Source organism: Lingula anatina, chromosome 10 (genome assembly GCF_051362555.1).
Source record: "Lingula anatina isolate TDL-2025a chromosome 10, LinAna3.0, whole genome shotgun sequence".
Taxonomy (NCBI): domain Eukaryota; kingdom Metazoa; phylum Brachiopoda; class Lingulata; order Lingulida; family Lingulidae; genus Lingula; species Lingula anatina.
This window is the reverse complement of record NC_141776.1, coordinates 496,876-514,589: the sequence shown is the minus strand read 5'-3', so window position 1 is coordinate 514,589 and position 17,714 is coordinate 496,876. Positions and strand designations below refer to the sequence as shown.

At 37.3% G+C, this 17,714-nt stretch overlaps 2 protein-coding genes across 5 annotated transcripts; one reads left to right on the top strand and one right to left on the bottom strand.

The window, feature by feature from the left end:
- Positions 1-841: 841 nt before the first annotated feature.
- Positions 842-4,984, top strand: LOC106178672 (uncharacterized). The gene is made up of 3 exons (XM_013561959.2): positions 842-1,014; positions 2,651-3,525; positions 3,832-4,984. Exons 2-3 carry the CDS (start codon positions 2,690-2,692, stop codon positions 4,979-4,981), a joined length of 1,986 nt encoding a protein of 661 aa, XP_013417413.2. The 5' UTR covers positions 842-1,014; positions 2,651-2,689; the 3' UTR covers positions 4,982-4,984.
- A 2,828-nt stretch (positions 4,985-7,812) lies between these two features.
- On the bottom strand, positions 7,813-16,432 carry LOC106178658 (uncharacterized). 4 transcript variants are annotated; one of them, XM_013561934.2, is made up of 4 exons: positions 15,807-16,073; positions 14,737-14,841; positions 11,298-12,654; positions 7,813-9,695 (listed from the first exon to the last, which is right to left on the bottom strand). In XM_013561934.2, exons 3-4 carry the CDS (start codon positions 12,131-12,133, stop codon positions 8,546-8,548), a joined length of 1,986 nt encoding a protein of 661 aa, XP_013417388.2. In that variant the 5' UTR covers positions 12,134-12,654; positions 14,737-14,841; positions 15,807-16,073; the 3' UTR covers positions 7,813-8,545. The 4 variants fall into 4 exon arrangements, with proteins under 4 accessions (XP_013417388.2, XP_013417389.2, XP_013417387.2 ...); XM_013561935.2 differs by lacking the exons at positions 14,737-14,841; positions 15,807-16,073 and adding an exon at positions 16,260-16,432; XM_013561933.2 differs by lacking the exon at positions 14,737-14,841.
- Positions 16,433-17,714: the final 1,282 nt, after the last annotated feature.

Sequence of the window (17,714 nt, the reverse complement as noted above, 5' to 3'; positions counted from 1 at the left end):
AAAGTAATGGGGAACGGACTACGGTTCCTAGCGGACTTCCATTCCTGTTATAGGCTCATTTGGAGCCCTATACTTTTATGGACTATTCTTAATAATGACATTTGAAATTTGAAAACATTAGAAAGTTTGGGACTGTTATTGTTGCTATTGTTTTAATCTATTGTTATTTCTATTCTCTCCAATTTTCCTGCAGTCCTCAGACAATCGTTTAATATATATATATATATATATATATATATATATATATATATATATATATATATATATATATATATATATATATATATATGTGTGTGTGTGTGTGTGTGTGTTTTATTTGGGCACTTTTACTCACCTTTGTACAGTCTATTGAACATTTTATGGATTTTACACTCGAAATAAATAAATAAATATATTATTATTATTATTATTATTATTATTATTATTATTATTATTACCTCAGGAGAAACATGGGGAAGAAACAATTTATATTTACCACGTGTTTAAACCGCAATAAATAACGTTTAATAAATAAATAATCAAATGAATAAATAAATAAAAGATAAATAATGTATAAGTCTGTACAATTACAAGGAGTTATTATACGGAAAGTAACATAAAATGTATTATACTATTAATGACCAACTACATCAGTATGGTTGAAGTAGCTGGGTATCGCAAATTAAACAAATAGGGCTCAAAAGAAATTTAGTTGAGATTAGGATCATTATGTAACTTGAACGCCATTTACAGCCTCTGAATGCAAACATAAGGGTAGCAATATTACCATGACTACAAAACTTTAAAAACGTTACAACATTTGTTCCATACATGCGATATTCTTGTATTTTAGTTCTCAAATTCTTGCACTGTTGTGCAATTTTATCTTTGAACGCATGTGACCTGGTGTTAGCGATACCCAGTTCACGTAGATCGCGGTAGTCACGTAGACCTTAATACCATGCAAGAGTCTGGAGGCTGAGAAGAACGAAAAAATTTCACTGAAACTTGGGATCTTGTTTTGGGAAATACAACGTGAGTTTTATACGACCAGTTATATGTATATGCTCTTATGTCACCAACAATTAATACACAATGGTGTAAAAACTGAGCAAAAATATTAACGCCCCCATGTGAATTATTTATATAACGCAGTGGGGTAACCACTTATCTGTAGCTACGGACAGTAAACTGCAGCACACTGAACAACAAACTTTACTTTGTATGATTTAATATATGTACATGTTCGTAGCCAATGATGCAGATTAATATTTTAGAGTATTGCGCGAGGCGTTAATAGTTTTGCTCAGTGTACGTACATGTCGCGTGTGCTTTTGTGAATCGACCCATGTACATGCATCATATAACCTCAACGAGGTGAACAAAGAATTTTACCATTGGATATTCACGGATATCACTGTGAATGGTTATGTGTACAGGGTATTTCAATGAACATCTCCGTATGTACCGCCAAGTCAAAAATCATATGTCAAAATAAACGGGGTGCTCTTCGGCAGTCATTAAGAGGGTTAGGATATCGGGGCAATTCTACATAACAAGTAAATCCCGAGCATACCACAAATAAAACGATGCCTGGCCATCCTGTTTGGTACTTTGTAGGCGGCACTGCAGTTACAATAGTAGTTGAGCTGATGGCCCGAAAAATCGAATTTGGCTACAAAAATGATTGATTTTTTTAATATTGAATTATGAATTTACAAACCTGCCCAGCAGGTAAACGACATTGATTCTACGTTGATTCAACGTTGATCTACCAAAATTAACGTTGATTCAACGGTGAATCAATGTCGTTTGTCAGCTGGGCTGTTGTTCATGAGATGTAGAATTTCCTTTTGTCTATTATGTTATTATTTCTAATCTAATTTTTTGGTATTATTATTGTTATTCTTTTTTTTAGGAGGGGAGGGGGATAGGGGGTAGGAGGAGAGCACACAGCCAGACCTTAATGTGCCTCCTTCGCTTATCTTCCTATTTGCTTTGGTTGTTTGTCTGATGACGCGTTTTTAAGGTTATAGGGCCTACCTTGTCCGTACTGATCAACCTGTGAACCTTGTCTGTTTAACATCGTGACCTATATAGATTGTACGATACGCACAGTTCAGTTATGCACATCGTCCAGGTCACAGGCCTTTTGCTGTTTATATACTGAACTAAGTTCAAAGTAAAATGTTCAAAGTTAAATAATTATAATTATTATTATTATTATATTGTTATTATTTTTATACTGACATTGTGTTGCAAATCCTGTAAATAGAAAGAATAATTAATAGGTCAAAAGTTGTTACAACGTCTCCGGTCGGAGAGGATAGGAATGTTGATTGTTTTATCCGAGTTTTGAAACCGTGTTTTGTGTCAGTAGAATACGTTGACCATCAGAAATACATAAAATAGCTTTATACGTAAGAGAGGGAAGAAGATAATACAACACGAAACGTATTTAGCCTTTTCAAATCTTGGGAATGAGTCCGTCTTGTCGTTGGGCGTGTATTGCGGAGAAATTGCTGATTTGAAATACACGTGCTCAAAATATACCTATTTTAATACGCTTTGAGCAATTTTAAATTGAGTCGGTAACATGATCATTTTCCGTATTGAATCATACAATTACCAACAAATGCGACTGAATTAATAAAATCTTTATTATTTTCAGTTAATTCATAGCACAGAAGGGATTCTGGCGGTTAAAGTCATGAGGCGTCTCTCTTTATTCACAGTGGCTCGGCTATGCAGGCCATTCCTGAAACGTAAAGTTTCAAAGTTATTCACAGTGACCGCGATAATTTGTATTCTCTTAAGTATCTATTATTTACGGCGTGAACCTATTCTTGTGAAAAGATATGTCAAATCTCTGCCAAATTATGCCTGGTTAAAAGGGTCTGGTCAGAGCTCAGATCAAACCGATGGCAAGGCATGTGTATATCCAGTATTGGACCCATATAACCCTGAAATGATGGCGTTCTTTGAAAAACAGCCTCCGATCCAATGTGAAATAGACGAAAACTGGGTATATATAGAAAATGGCACATTTCGGATGTCGAAGTCAGCTTTGAAGAAATATGGACCAGACATTGAATGTTCCTATAGAACTATAACGCGTGGCAAAACTGACTTTGAGGTGGAACGAGGTCCACGTGTGCCCTTCAAAGATGGAGATCCTTTAAAGACAGACTTTGCCGTTGTGCGATGCTATGGTCGTTTTTGGAAAAAGTTTGAAACTATTCTCTCCGGCATCTCTTTTCAACCTTACCTTCATGCAAGATATAAACCATCAATGCTGTTGGAGTCCTCAATGGGTTTTAATGTTCTCATGTTCGGATTTGACTCAGTATCAAGAATGACATGGATTAGGAATTTAAGAAAAAGTTACGATTATTTCACCAAAGAATTGGGCGGTATCGTCCTGGAAGGATATAACATAGTTGGGGACGGAACGCCGCAAGCTCTTTTGCCAATTCTAACTGGGCATACAGAATGGGAACTACCCGAAGCCAGACGAGGAAAGCCGAATGCAAAACAAGTAGATGGGTAAATGCCTCTCTTTTTTCTATATATCTTTTTATATTCTACTTCCCTATAGGACATGTGCCCTGTAAGATTCCTTAGGATTTGGGGTCATTTTCGTATATAACGTTTTGTGGGAACCTATGGGATGCACTAAGGGTACTATATACACTATGTACATTTCCATCCCGAATTCTTTCAAAGAAATAATCCAAATAGGCTTGTTTTTGGTTTAAAATCGTTTTTGATGAAACACAACGTGTTTTTATCAAAGAGGAATGACGTGTTAACTTTTGTCACAGAATGAGTAATCTTATTTATTTCTAACAGGTTTCCTTGGATTTGGAAAGAATTTAAAAAACTCGGTTACGTCACTCAGTTTGGAGAAGATGTGTCCAGTCTCAATACATTCCAATTGAGGATGCTGGGATTTAAAGAATCGCCCACAGATCACAATTTACGGCCATTTTTCCTAGAAGGAGAATATTATTACGAAAAATCAGATTGCTTTGGAGCTATTCCAGTCCATAAGAATATGATGAATTGGGGAAGAGATATGTTTCTAATGTATAAAGATAAACCAAAGTTTTCATTTTTATTCCATTCCAAGTACAGTCATGGGTACACGTCAAAATTACAAGTAGCAGACGATGACTTGTTGGAATTCTTGCAATGGTTAGAAAAGGGCGGAATATTAGATGATACCATTTTAATTTTGATGTCAGATCATGGCGCGCGATACTCTTTCTTAAGAGATTCTGTCCAGGGAAAGTTAGAAGAACGAATGCCATTTTTCTCGTTCCGTTTTCCAAAGAAATTCATTGAAAGGTACCCAAAAGCCTACGCCAATGTGAAGAAAAACTCCAAAATCCTTACCACCCCCTTTGATATTCACGAGACATTCATAGATATGATAAATCACACTGGCACTGGAGTTGCAGATATACGACGGAGAGGCGTTAGTCTCTTTAAAGAAATTCCTAAAAGTAGAACCTGTGCGCATGCCCAAATTGAAGCTCATTGGTGCACGTGCTTGAATTGGGAAAAGGTTGACAAAGTAGATGAAAATGTGCAAAAAGCCATTAGCGCTGTGATCGGAAAATTAAACTCCATTATAGAATCACAAAGTCACGTCTGCCATAAACTTGAGTTGGGAAACGTGTCTCGTATTGTTCGTTATAGCGGAGCCAATGAAGCGATCTTGCAATTCAGAGAGAGCGCCGATCGTGACGGTCGTCTGCCAGACTTCTCTGATAATATGGCGATGTCCGAGATATTGTACCAAATTAATTTATCTACCAAGCCAGGGAACGGACATTTCGAGGCGACTGTTCATCACACAGTTCAGAGCGGCAATTTCACTGTATATGACAAGGAGATTAGCAGAATTAATAAGTATGGAAATCAGCCCCACTGCGTCGCTGGAAAACTACCACACTTACGAGCCTATTGTTATTGTAAAGATCAGGTATCAAGGTAAAGGAACAATATATCTGTAATAATTTTACCTCAATATTTTAAACGGTTGGATTCCTGGATAGTTGTGGGAGATGTACAATAGTGAAACAAATTTAGTTATTAGTCTTTCCAGCTTTTTTATAATTTATATTATTTTTAGACTACTGAACTGATAATATATATAAATAATTAAAAATCTAGTCATGTTTCCCGTTCAAAACGGTCGTGCCATATGCAATCCGAAATGACTTGTTTTTATTTCAATAAAAGTCAATATCCACAATCACCTCAGACAAACACGCAGAAGTTTTTTTTTTTCACAATTTTGTGCATGTTGTCTCCAGTTGAAATTTGTATTTAGACCCAATATATTGATCTTATCAAACGGTAGATGGCAGCTGTTGCAGTGCCTGCAAGACATGCCAGCTAATCATTGTACTTTTCTAGGCATTGATTTGTACTTACATGCGCATTGACTTGTACTTATCTACACACTGACTGAGAGAAAACTAACAGACATCTAATAGACCGGGAAAAAGAAAATGGTTACATTTTTGAGGAATAAGAAATTTGTTTTAACAAGGTATTTAGACCCCCCCCCCCCACACACACACACACGCACACACACACACACACACACAGCCCTCAGCACAGAAGGATGTGGATGATTCGGTAAAACTGTTACTTTTCCTAAATATCGGAAAGTAGCTTTTTGCATTTTTTTTCCAGTTAATTTCAATGAGCATCTTTCTATCTTTTTTAGCTCTTACATAGGATAGTCTTAGAGATCGTTTGATTTTTGTCACAAATTTTGTATCATTTTACAGTGGTTTATGATTTATTTTTCCTTTATACGTCTTGTCATTTATGTGTTTAAAATGTTTTCACTGATTATTAAGAAGTAATGCCAAAGACAATCAAGGATAATCTATTGTATATATGAAAGCTTCATTGTATGAATTAATACTACTGAATAGCCATAATGATGATTGTGCCTTATCTTGTTTCAAGTAAACAGTTAAAATAAAATAAATGGGTCGCAATTCGTGGGCCCATGGCGGATAATTGACAAACTAACGGCCTGATGCCGATAGACAGCAACGCTGTGCTATGCTTCAAGCAACTCCTGACCAAATATCGCTAGGGTTTTTAAAAAATTCTGTTGTACACACGTGCTAAGAGGTTTGCCGTGCATTGCCTAGCCTACCCTCAGCAAAACGTAAATATTGTCAGAAATAGTGATTTTAGACGGTAGGTTCACTCAGAAACAAAGGCAAACTAATTCGTTGCCGATAGCACCAGCAAAAGGCAGCACCATACAGAGTCTGATTAAAAACTTTCATGGCAATTGAAGAACTTTTACCACTGTACAATGGAGTCCAAAAAAAGCACTTGGCACAAATGTAAAACTACCCAGTGCAAGGCCAAGAATTCAATCAGTATTTTCAATCATATTATCCGATTCTACATAAATTGACTGACAATATCACTATTTGACTAACTCTTAATCCAAAATTCCTATCATCATTTAGTAATTATGCAAAATTCTTCTTTCAGATTGCTTTTTATTTTAATTTTTAATGCTGCAACTGTTCCAAAATTATCTTGTAGTAAAGGAAAAATGCAAATAAGAAGTGGAAGACCAATTTTACCCAAATTATTCATTTATTTGAATATAAAAAGAATAAGATCACAATTTAACAATTTAAAATAATCTTTCGTGAACTCTTTCATGAATAATATATTAAACAAAAATAAAAGTTATAAATTAGTGGTAATGGCTTATTCTGGAATATATGACCTCTGCACATCATCAGTACCTGACTTGGTACAGTATAGTTACTACTTGGATACAGAGTTAGATTTAATAATGTAACAATAAGAATAATATATTACAATAAACTCCTCTGCACATGTCAGACGTTTGTTACCATGAGCTAACACTACTTGACGATGGGCTGCCCAAAAGCTACCTAATAAAACAAATGCGTAAAGAGATGAATGTGATTTGTCATGTGCAACGTACTCCAGGGCCACATGATGGGGCTGAGATAGATGTTGAATCTGAGCTTATTTTTGCCATCAAATCCTATTTGGCTGACAACCCTGATGTTGAATGTGGTAGTAGGCCAAGTTTCAAGGTTAAATTCTGTGGTGATGGAACCACTATATCTAGAAATTCTAATATGTGTGTTATGAGCTTTTCAGTATTTTCACCTAGGCACTCTACTATCAGTCCAAGAAGTCAATTTTGGCTCCTCGAGTACTTATCACAAAGTCTGTGTGCGGTGCCATTGTTGTGCTGTGATTGGCTAGTTGAGTCACGTGAAGCCGTACTGTTGCGTCCTAGCGTATCGCGTGAATGCTGCGCATTTCTGGCCTTGAGTCAGACAACAGCATGAAAATTGGTATAGTTGGCGACAAGGGTGTGATCTATTTTGACAGTGTTTTGATTTTTTATGAGACATGATCCCTTAAATACGATGTGCCATCAAACCAATACTTTTCACCTCTTTACTCAAAAATACGGTGAAATCAGAAATAAGCCTTTCAAAAAGAACTACATTGTACTGTGAATGAATTGTAGTACTTACAGTTGTGGTTAAATAGGAGTTAAAACGTTGTTAATAGCTGTTCACGTGAGGGAGATCTGTTTGAATTCAAAAACACAATTTCACTACAGAAAAGCTGCTATATAACGTCATCAGCTCACAGCCAAATCACTCCAATGTGTTGTTGATGTGACAGCATCTCCTAACACTATACCATAACACGACTATGTTTACTTCTGCATTACCTAAGCAGATATGAAATACACTTCTCAAAAGAAGTCAGGGGACACTGACAAAAGCAGACATTAAAAATGTTTACTGTTCAATAACTAAAAGCGTAAAAATAATAATTGCAAAGTATCGTTTTATTGAATCGTGCAATTTAAAGACGGAGGCGCATTAATTTCTAATGAAATATGCGAACGACACCACTAAAGTTGGTCTTATAAGCGAGAATGCTGAGAGTATGCGATACTGTAGAGAAGCAATTGACTCAGTTGTGGAGTTGTGTGATGCAAACGACTTGGTTTTGTTAGGCTTTGTCATCTGTTCTAAAAGCGACTTAAGTTACAGAGTAAACAAGGCCACAAACCGTTCACTATCTAACATTAATTTACAAAGCAATTGAAAATTTGAAAATGTTTTACATATAAACTGTATACATTATCCTTATGAAATTCAGAAAAGTTCATCCTAGGCCTAAAACCAACGTACAAAAAATTTAAAACCAAAATCTTTAAAACTGTGGCCTCTATCTTGAAACAAATAAGTGACCACAAACAAACAATATACTTGCGATAATATTTTCCGCAAGTAAGATATGCACTTTATAAATAAAGACGCATCTTTGTATCATGTCCGAAACTCAGGATAAAAAAAATGATTTATCACTTTCGGCAAAAGTGTAGACATATTCCTACGTCTGTTGTATAAAAAAAAAACCTTGTGGGAATCGTATAGGGGTACCACTTAAACAGCTTGTTGGGTAAAAGTACCTTTAAAATATTGTGCTAAACTTAACACAACGTGCTTGTTTATCTCGATAACTGTTCTTTACAATAGCAATAAGGTCGTAAGTGCGGCAGTTTCCCAGAGACGCAGTGGGGCTGGTTTCCATACTTATTTAGTCTGCTTATCTCCTTGTCATATACAGTGAAATTGCCGCTCTGAACTGTGTGATGAACAGTCGCCTCGAAATGTCCGTTCCCTGGCTTGGTAGATAAATTAATTTGGTACAATATCTCGGACATCGCCATATTATCGGAAAAGTCTGGCAGACGACCATCACCATCAGCGCTCTCTTTAAATTGCAAGAGCGCTTCTTTTGCCCCGCTATAACGAACAACTTGAGAAACAATTCCCAACTCAAGTTTATGACAGACGTGACTTTGTGATTCTATAATGGAGTTTAATTTTTGAATAACAGCACTTATGGCTTTTTGCACATTTTTATCTACTTTGTCAACCTTTTCCCAATTCAAGCACGTGCACCAGTGAGCTTCAATTTGGGCATGCGCACAGGTTCTACTTTTAGGAATTTCTTTAAAGAGACTTACGCCTCTCCGTCGTATATCTGCAACTCCAGCACCAGTGTGATTTATCATATCTATGAATGTCTCGTGAATATCAAAGGGGGTGGTAAGGATTTTGGAGTTTTTCTTCACATTGGCGTAGGCTTTTGGGTACTTTTCAATGAATTTCTTTGGAAAACGGAACGAGAAAAATGGCATGCGTTCTTCTAATTTTCCCTGGACAGAGTCTCTTACAGAAGTAAATCGCGCGCCATGATCTGACATCAAAATCAAAATGGTGTCGTCTAAGTACCTGCCTTTTTCTAACCATTGCAAGAATTCCAACAAGTCATCGTCTGCTACTTGTAATTGCGAGGTGTGTCCGTGGCTGTACTTGGAATGGAATAAATATGAAAACTTTGGTTTATCTTTATACATTAAAAACATGTCTCTTCCCCAATTCATCATATGCGTATGAGTAGGAATAGCACCAAAGCAATTAGATTTTTCGTAATAATATTCTCCTTCTAATAAAAATGGCCGTAAGTAATGATCAGTTGGCGGATCTTTAAATCCCAGCATCCTCATTTGGAATGTGCCGACGTGGGACATATCTTCTCCCCACTGAGTGATGTAACCGAGTTTCTTGAATTCATTCCAAATCCAAGGAAACCTGTAGAAATAAATCAGAATAGTCATTATTGACATATATTAAGACGTCATTGCTCGTTGATAAACGTCTCTTTAAACACGATTTTTAAAAAATTAAGAACAACCTCATGTGGATTCTTTCTTTGCAGGAATAGGGAATTCAAATACACAAATATTTTTATAAGTCAACCCTTGGCACTAGTCAACATCATTGTAAAATAAAACACATTAGGTTGATCTTTTAATATAACCATGTTATTAGAAATCTAAAGTATGAGGAATAAGCAGCAGAAATGGTGACTATTAGACTTGGGGGGCGACAACATACTGATTTGATGAACAACAAAAAATTAAATGCAAGCAAAACTACGAATAAACCCAGTCATCACACAGTGATGGTGCCCGTCTGGGCCCGTATGGACTGTGATGTGGGTCCCATATGTTGACAATCCCAAAAGGATTAAAATAGGTGGTTCATAGAGGCCATTCAGATTAAATGATCCGAGTAGGCTACTAACTGCGGGAAGACCATCATGGAATTAGCGATATCGATTTTGAAGTGCGGTCGGCCATATTTAGTCGGCGGATCAGTAAGTACTCGGATCATCTATTCTGAGTGGCCCCTTACATGATTTATAGGTTCTGACGTGGGCTAATGAAGGGAAGGGTTTTTTGCTGATACAGGTCCACAAAAAGGGCAACCTATTTTTAAAATTAAAAAAGATTATTTTTAAGATTAAAAAAACTAATGGTTCAGATCTTGCGAACCTAGACCTAGCGAATCATCAGCTCCAAATTACTCAAAAATAGGCTCAAATATCGCTGATCATATATAGTCTCAAATATGTCCTGTCAACAACAGATATCAGGAGTCACTATACGTACATGTACACACAGTGAAGTGACCCATGAGATAGCTATGCTAGCCCATATGAGGACTATCAGGGACCCAGATAAGACCACGGAATTTAACCTCTGCCCAGATCGGCTCACAAACAACCACCTATCCATCTGGGTCCCACATGTGAGTGCTGACAGGGAGGGTCCCACATGAAAGTGAGGACTTAAAGACTTAGACTTGGTTCCCATGCCTAGATCGATCCATCTAGATCAGTCTAACTCCCTGGGGAGTCTCACTAAATTGCCACCAATTAACCGGCTTAAATGTCTGTCACGCCTACCAAATCAGCGAGCGAGTAAAGATAATAACCCTCTAACAGCTTTACTAGACGTGACAGACATTTAAGGCGGTTGCATTGATAGCAATTTAGTGAGACTCCCCAGGGAGATAGATCGATCCACATATCTGTGGGAATGGTCCCTAACACCCGGCGCATCACGCGTAAAACGAGCTGACCACGTTGATCTAACACGCAAGCGTGGTTTAAGTTTGTCTGTGGTTCAGCTCGTGATGTTTCATTAACTTTTCTTAATGTGGATCATCCAAGATGGCTTAAATAATACGAACCCTGCGCCATCGTGACACCATATGAGTGCTACGCATTAGAGGTGGTAAAAACGAGACAAGATCTGTAAAAACAGTACATAAATGAGAACCAGGAATACATAAGACGAGAGAGAGAGAGAGAGAGAGAGAGAGAGAGAGAGAGAGAGAGAGATTTACCCGTCCACATGTTTTGCATTCGGCTTTCCTCGTCTGGCTTCGGGTAGTTCCGGTTCTGAATGCCCAGTTAGAATTGGCAAAAGAGCTTGCGGCGTTCCGTCCCCAACTATGTTATATCCTTCCAGGACGATACCGCCCAATTCTTTGGTGAAATAATCGTAACTTTTCCTTAAATTCCTAATCCATGTCATTCTTGATACTGAGTCAAATCCAAACATGAGAACATTAAAACCCATTGAGGACTCCAACAGCATTGATGGTTTATATCTGGCATGAAGGTGAGGCCGAAAAGAGATGCCGGAGAGAATAGTTTCAAACTTTTTCCAAAAACGACCATAGCATCGCACAACTGCAAAGTCAGTCTTTAAAGGGTCTCCATCTTTGAAGGGCACATGTGGACCTCGGTCCACCTCAAAGTCAGTTTTGCCACGCGTTATAGTTCTATAGGAACATTCAATGTCTGGTCCGTATTTCCTCAAAGCTGTTTCTGAAAACCGAAATGTGCCATTTTCTATATATACCCAGTCTTCATCTATCCAGCATTCCACCGGCGACGGTTTTTCAAAGAAAGTCATCATCTCGGGGCTGTATGGGTCCAATACTGGAAATACACATGCCCTGTCATCGGTTTGATTTGAGCTCTGATCGGACCTTTTTAACCATGCATAATTTGGCAGAGATTTGACATATCTTTTTGCTTGGATAGGTCCATGCTGTAAGTGATAAATGCTTAAGGTAAAACAAATTATTGCAGTCACTGTGAAGAACTTCAGAACTTTACGTTTCAGGAATGGCCTGCATAGCCGAGCCACTGTGAATAAAGAGAGACGCCTCATGGTTTTTACTGTACACCAGAATCTCTTTCGTGATGTGAATGAGTTGAAACTAATAAAAATCCCAGTAGTTTGGCCGCAGTTGATAGTGATTGTATGGCTGCATACGAGAAATGAGCATTTAATTAGTAATGCAGATAAATTTGTTAAAGGCGTTTTAAAATAGATGTATCTGAATGAGCACGTGTATTTCAAATCAGCACTTTCTCCGCAATACGAGCCCAACCACAAGACGGACCAATTCCCAAGATTAAAAGGCTAAAGACCGTTTGGTGTAGTATTATCCTCTTCTTTCTTTTACGTATAAAGTGAAATTGTGCATCTCTGATGCTCAAAGTTTCTCCTGGCACACATCGCATTTGGGTTCAATACTCGATAAGGTCCATCAACGTTCCTTCTCTCGCCAACCAAAGGCGTAGTAACAGTGTATGTCCTGTTTATTTTCTATTTAATTATTTCTATTTAATTAAGTCAGCACGAAGATGAAATATGGCATTTGACTCCTGTTCCAGGGTCCAGAGAATCTGAAATAAAGTCAAAAGTTGTATAATATAGTATAGCATAGCCTTGAAATATGCCCTGTAGATCGACACACATTGTATTATTACAAAGATTCCCAACAGACACATTTTTCCAACAACATCAGTTTTAAGCACAGGGAGCAAGGGGAATGGGGGGGGGGGGGGGGAGACTCTCTCAACTCCTGTTTCCCCGTCGCTATCTTTGTATTCTTCTCTATCTCTGTTCTCCTCCTCCCCCCCCCTTAAAAAAGAAGAAAAATAATAACACATAAATATATAAACTAATGATAGAAAAAAGGAAATTTTACTCCTCATGAAGTACATTTTTGTATATTCATTATTTACGGTATTTACGGTAGAATATTACACTACCCTCACGAAAATGCACACGTGTAATCATGTAACGACTTATTTGAGCTAAATAATCCAGATATTTATAGTTTGTCGTACGTTGCGTTTCAATACCCTCCAAAGACCGTGTATTGATTCAGCATCAGACCTACAGTTTCCAGAGAGATAAGCAGAGAGATATCAAGCCGATGAATGCTTTTATCACCAAAGCACGAGCCATAAAAGCTGCTCTAAATCATTGAACTTTTCAATATGTTCGAACGACCTACATATGAACTAGTACAAAACGCGACCCGGTTACCTGAGCGCGTTGACGAAGCCAAGAATATTAAATGTCTACCATTCGCGTTTGAAAATGTCCGAAAAGTCATACCGCCTGTGGCTTTATATTGTGCAAAGCTCAATTTTTCCAATTCAGACCTTAAACACGATTAAAACACACCTGGTGTCGTTATTTCCCTGTGAAGTGTACAGGGAGGCATGGCGGTGTAAGTGACCGAAAACTATATTGGTAGGAAACATCAAACCCAAGTGCAGGAACAAATCAAGAAATGCTTCCTGAGAGGAGGAATTTTTTCTCTTCTATTCTAAAGAAAACTTGTATCTTGCGAGAAAAGTCCAGGATAAACAAAAGATACAGAAATGTACCTTTAAAGGTTTTTAAGAGGCCATTAAGTCAGAAAGTTTTTATACATCCAGAATCACCTGTAATATGTTATGATGTGCACAAGGACATTAGATTTAACACAAGCTTTCTTTTGTCTTTTTTTTATTGCTCCCTGTATACATTTCGCGGTTTTAGTAACAATCTATCACACTAACAGCCTCAAAAAGGGAGGTAAGATCAATAATACTAATACTAATGCTGTTAAAATAAAAATGGAAACATAAAAGAACCTCATAAAATGGTGCCTGCATAATGTTGCTTTATGATAATAATGGTACAATTCACTTGGGTACATCACGCAGAAATGCCTTAGTAGGTTATTATATTATGTTATTTACGTAGTTTTTTTTTACCTTGGCGCAGGTGGCAGGCGTGTTTTTCTACCATACTAGCCCATATAGTTCTATACCTGTCCCCATTATAATATCTATATACAGTTGTCTGGGTTATAAGGACAACGGCGGCAACGATGCAGGTACATTTGTATTCATAGACAGAGTGACACGGCGCATTCATTCCTCGCTCTATTTCTCGCTTATTACATTGATGTTGAAGAAAGATGAGCCGAGCAAGGATGGGGCTGTCTAAAGCTTGAGGAATTAAGTCACCTTTGTTACAGAAAGCAGTTGAATTACCGGGGTATATTTATGTAGGATGCGGAAAACTTAACGCACTTTCTAAAGGGTGGGATGAAAACAAATTAACAAACCTACTTATTTGACTTAGCCTGCATTCCCCTGTGAAAATTTTTCTCATTTAACGCTCACTTACGGTTCTCAATGTGTCCTAAAACAATGTTTTTCTCCTTTAATGAAAAAATGCTCTTAAATTATTCTAGGATATTTCTGAAGGACTTCCCAAAAACAGATCTCGAATTGTTACATTCATTACAGAACAACATTAGAACTGTAAAAAAAAACAATTAAATGTTCTAGAATAGATTGAGAACCGTAAGTGAACGTTAAATGAGACAAATTTCCTCAGGGGATTTGCTTTTTACCCGAGTCATTGGACTTTCCTGGCCAAATCGAAGTTTCATATGAAAAAAAAAGCAATTTCCTACTCACGCGTCCTCGCCACACCCGTCTCTGTACTTGTGATCGATGGTTTATACCATTTCTCATTAAATAATTTAGTTCTAGGTGACTTTCTGATCACTTCGACCGCCATGCCTAATAGGAAATATTGTTATCGAGTACTTTTTAAAATTACGCTAGGGATTTGTCCTTATTAAGGTCTAAGATGGGGAAGCTAAGTATACATGTAGTATTACAGGATATGTACAACGGTAGACACATAAATATGACACAGGGACAAAGGCAAATATTATACCAAGTACATTTTTTTCCTCCTGGGTTTTTCTTTCCTTTTAATTAACTTAGGGTGCATTCCCAGAGATTTAGATCGATCCAGAGATTTAGATTTAGATGGACCTAACTCCCTGGGGGTTCACGCTAGATAGCTGTAAGCCGAGCGGGCACGAAAGTTAATTACCCCCTTACAGCTTGTAGTAGGCGGGACGGACAATTAAGTCGGCTAAACTGACAGTAATCTAGTGAGACTCCCCACAGGCATAGATCGATCTAAAATCTATGGGAAAGGGGTCTTACGGATCAACCCCAGACTCACACCAAGAGAATTGAACTGGTTAAGGAGGAAAATTTTTAAACTCAACCTAATTACGGGGGGTGGTTTTTTTTCTGAAAAAGTGGACCATTTACCATAAAACCTTCGTGTGCCCAGATAATTTGCCAGCCACAGCGGACCTTTTCCCGGCAAAAACGGCGGTTCGAACCCATCGCCCCCCCCCCTCCCTCCCCGCTTAAGTGCCGCAGATTAATTATGTGCAATTTTCTGTGGCGAGAGAAATGTGTCAGGAATTAACGGGAGACATACCTGTAAATATATAATGAAAAATCAATCTGTGGCCCTGGTAGAGGGTAGCCACCACCAGTGGACATTCAGTCATTCAGTCAGAGGGGACATCGTGTTCTCCGTGTGACATTATCAAGAAGTACAGAGGTCAGCTGATGTACAAATGTACGTACCTTTGTTGTTGAGCAACAGAACGTTTTGAACCCCTGAATGTCATATCTGGCCTCCAAATAAGACGTATAACGTTTTTAAAGCACTTTACCTTAAACGCAATCCGAAGATCCCATGATTTTAACTCACATACTTAACTGCAGTGTAGCAGAGAGGATAACCAAGCAGGAAGGATGACCTGTCATCGTTTTATCCGTGGTAAACTTGGTATTCACTTGTAATATAAAATTCCTCCGACCTCGACCGTAAACCTATCCTTGACTGACGATAAGCAAACCGCTTATATGAAAGTCAATTATGGGTTTTCGTCATGCAATTTACGACTTGGCTGTACAGACAGGGTTGTTAATGGAAATGTACACAAAATTATTCAGAGTAATATCCATTAATATCCAACGAAAAAAAAAAAGAATGAGGGTATGACTCATTTATATGTATCTATTCACTATAATGCATTCGCGTGCACATACACCTGCGTGTAGCCGGTATATTAAGTGTCGATTCAATCATTACAAACACATACAACTGGCGGCAAATTACTTACGTTATATTTTCCCAAACAAGATCCCAAATATCCTAAAAAACCTAGTTTCTCTTTTTCCCTGGCATCCAAATTGGTGCATTGGCCATGCTAGAAGAAATTGGGGACTGCAGCTTATTCGAGGTCGCTTAAGGCTTTTGATCCAAAAATAACTATAATGTTCTGCACAAAAGAAGTAAAGGAACTCCCGCCATTTAAGATGAAAAGGTTTAAACCTTGCCTAATGTGATTTAAATTTAGCAATTCAAATACTATGTCATCAATCTGTATTGGATGACATTTCCAATTTAATTTTGTTGCATTAGAAATGCACGTTGCACGTTAAAGTAAAATTTTAGATTATTTTGGGGGTGAAACAGAAATGCGTAAAATATTGGGTAAAATTATTTGGCCCCCCAAATTCCTGGTGGTTATGCGCGAGTGAAGATTGAAGTTCTGATGAATGGATAGCATGCTAACAATCACCCATGTGAATTCCAGAAAGAATTCTTCCCCTTGATGAAGGCCTGCCGCGCCCTCTAGAGGCGTTAATTGCAGTGCGCGACAGAAACACGCTACATATGACACGTAACCTTTGACAAGCACATGCTGATGTCCATTGTGTGTAAATTTGGTGATAAATGTAAGTGTAATGTAAGTATGTAAGTGTCTTTTAAATTTTGTTGACATTTTGTTTGAAGGGGATATATGCTCTAAATTTGAATACAGTGTGGATGGTAAAAAGTACGTGTATATGTTCACCGGTATTTTTTAGTTATTTTCTGTACTAGAGTCATATATGATATCTGGAAAAACGCTGTTTAAAATGGTTTAAAAATGTGAGGTGATAATTTTTAAACAAATTTGTAAACCTTTTTGACCAAGTCTGTATGTTAAATTGATAAAATATATAAATATATAGTGTTGGTGATTGACAATGCATTGTAATTTTTATTTCATTTTATTATTATTATTTTTTGCGCATTCTTTTAGAATACTAAACGCTAATTGTTGAAGTTATAATTACAATTAATACGGACGTCTGGGTTCCCATTTTTCCGTGTGTGCAGAGTTTAAAACATTGAACTTGGATATCTTCACTTTAAAAAGTGAAAAAGTGATTAAAAAGTGAAAGGGTCGGGTCATTCTTGAGAAGAGACCAAATCTTTCACTACCATGATCATTGAAGCGTTTAAATAAGGCACCACTCATGTTAATTCGTATGTTTCTGAATGCAATACATACATGTAGGCCCTATCTCTTTTATAATTCTGAGTGTGGTACACACGATTTGAATTTCATCAACGGTTTCCTTGTATGTATCATCACGTCACTAATGGGTGTAAACTCCTTCCACAGTAATAAAAAATATTAATATTTCTTAATATATTATTGCACTTCGCCAAAATACCTTTCATATTACATCGTACATGAAAGGTGCACTGATCAATTAAATGGGTTTCAATAATTTTATTCCCA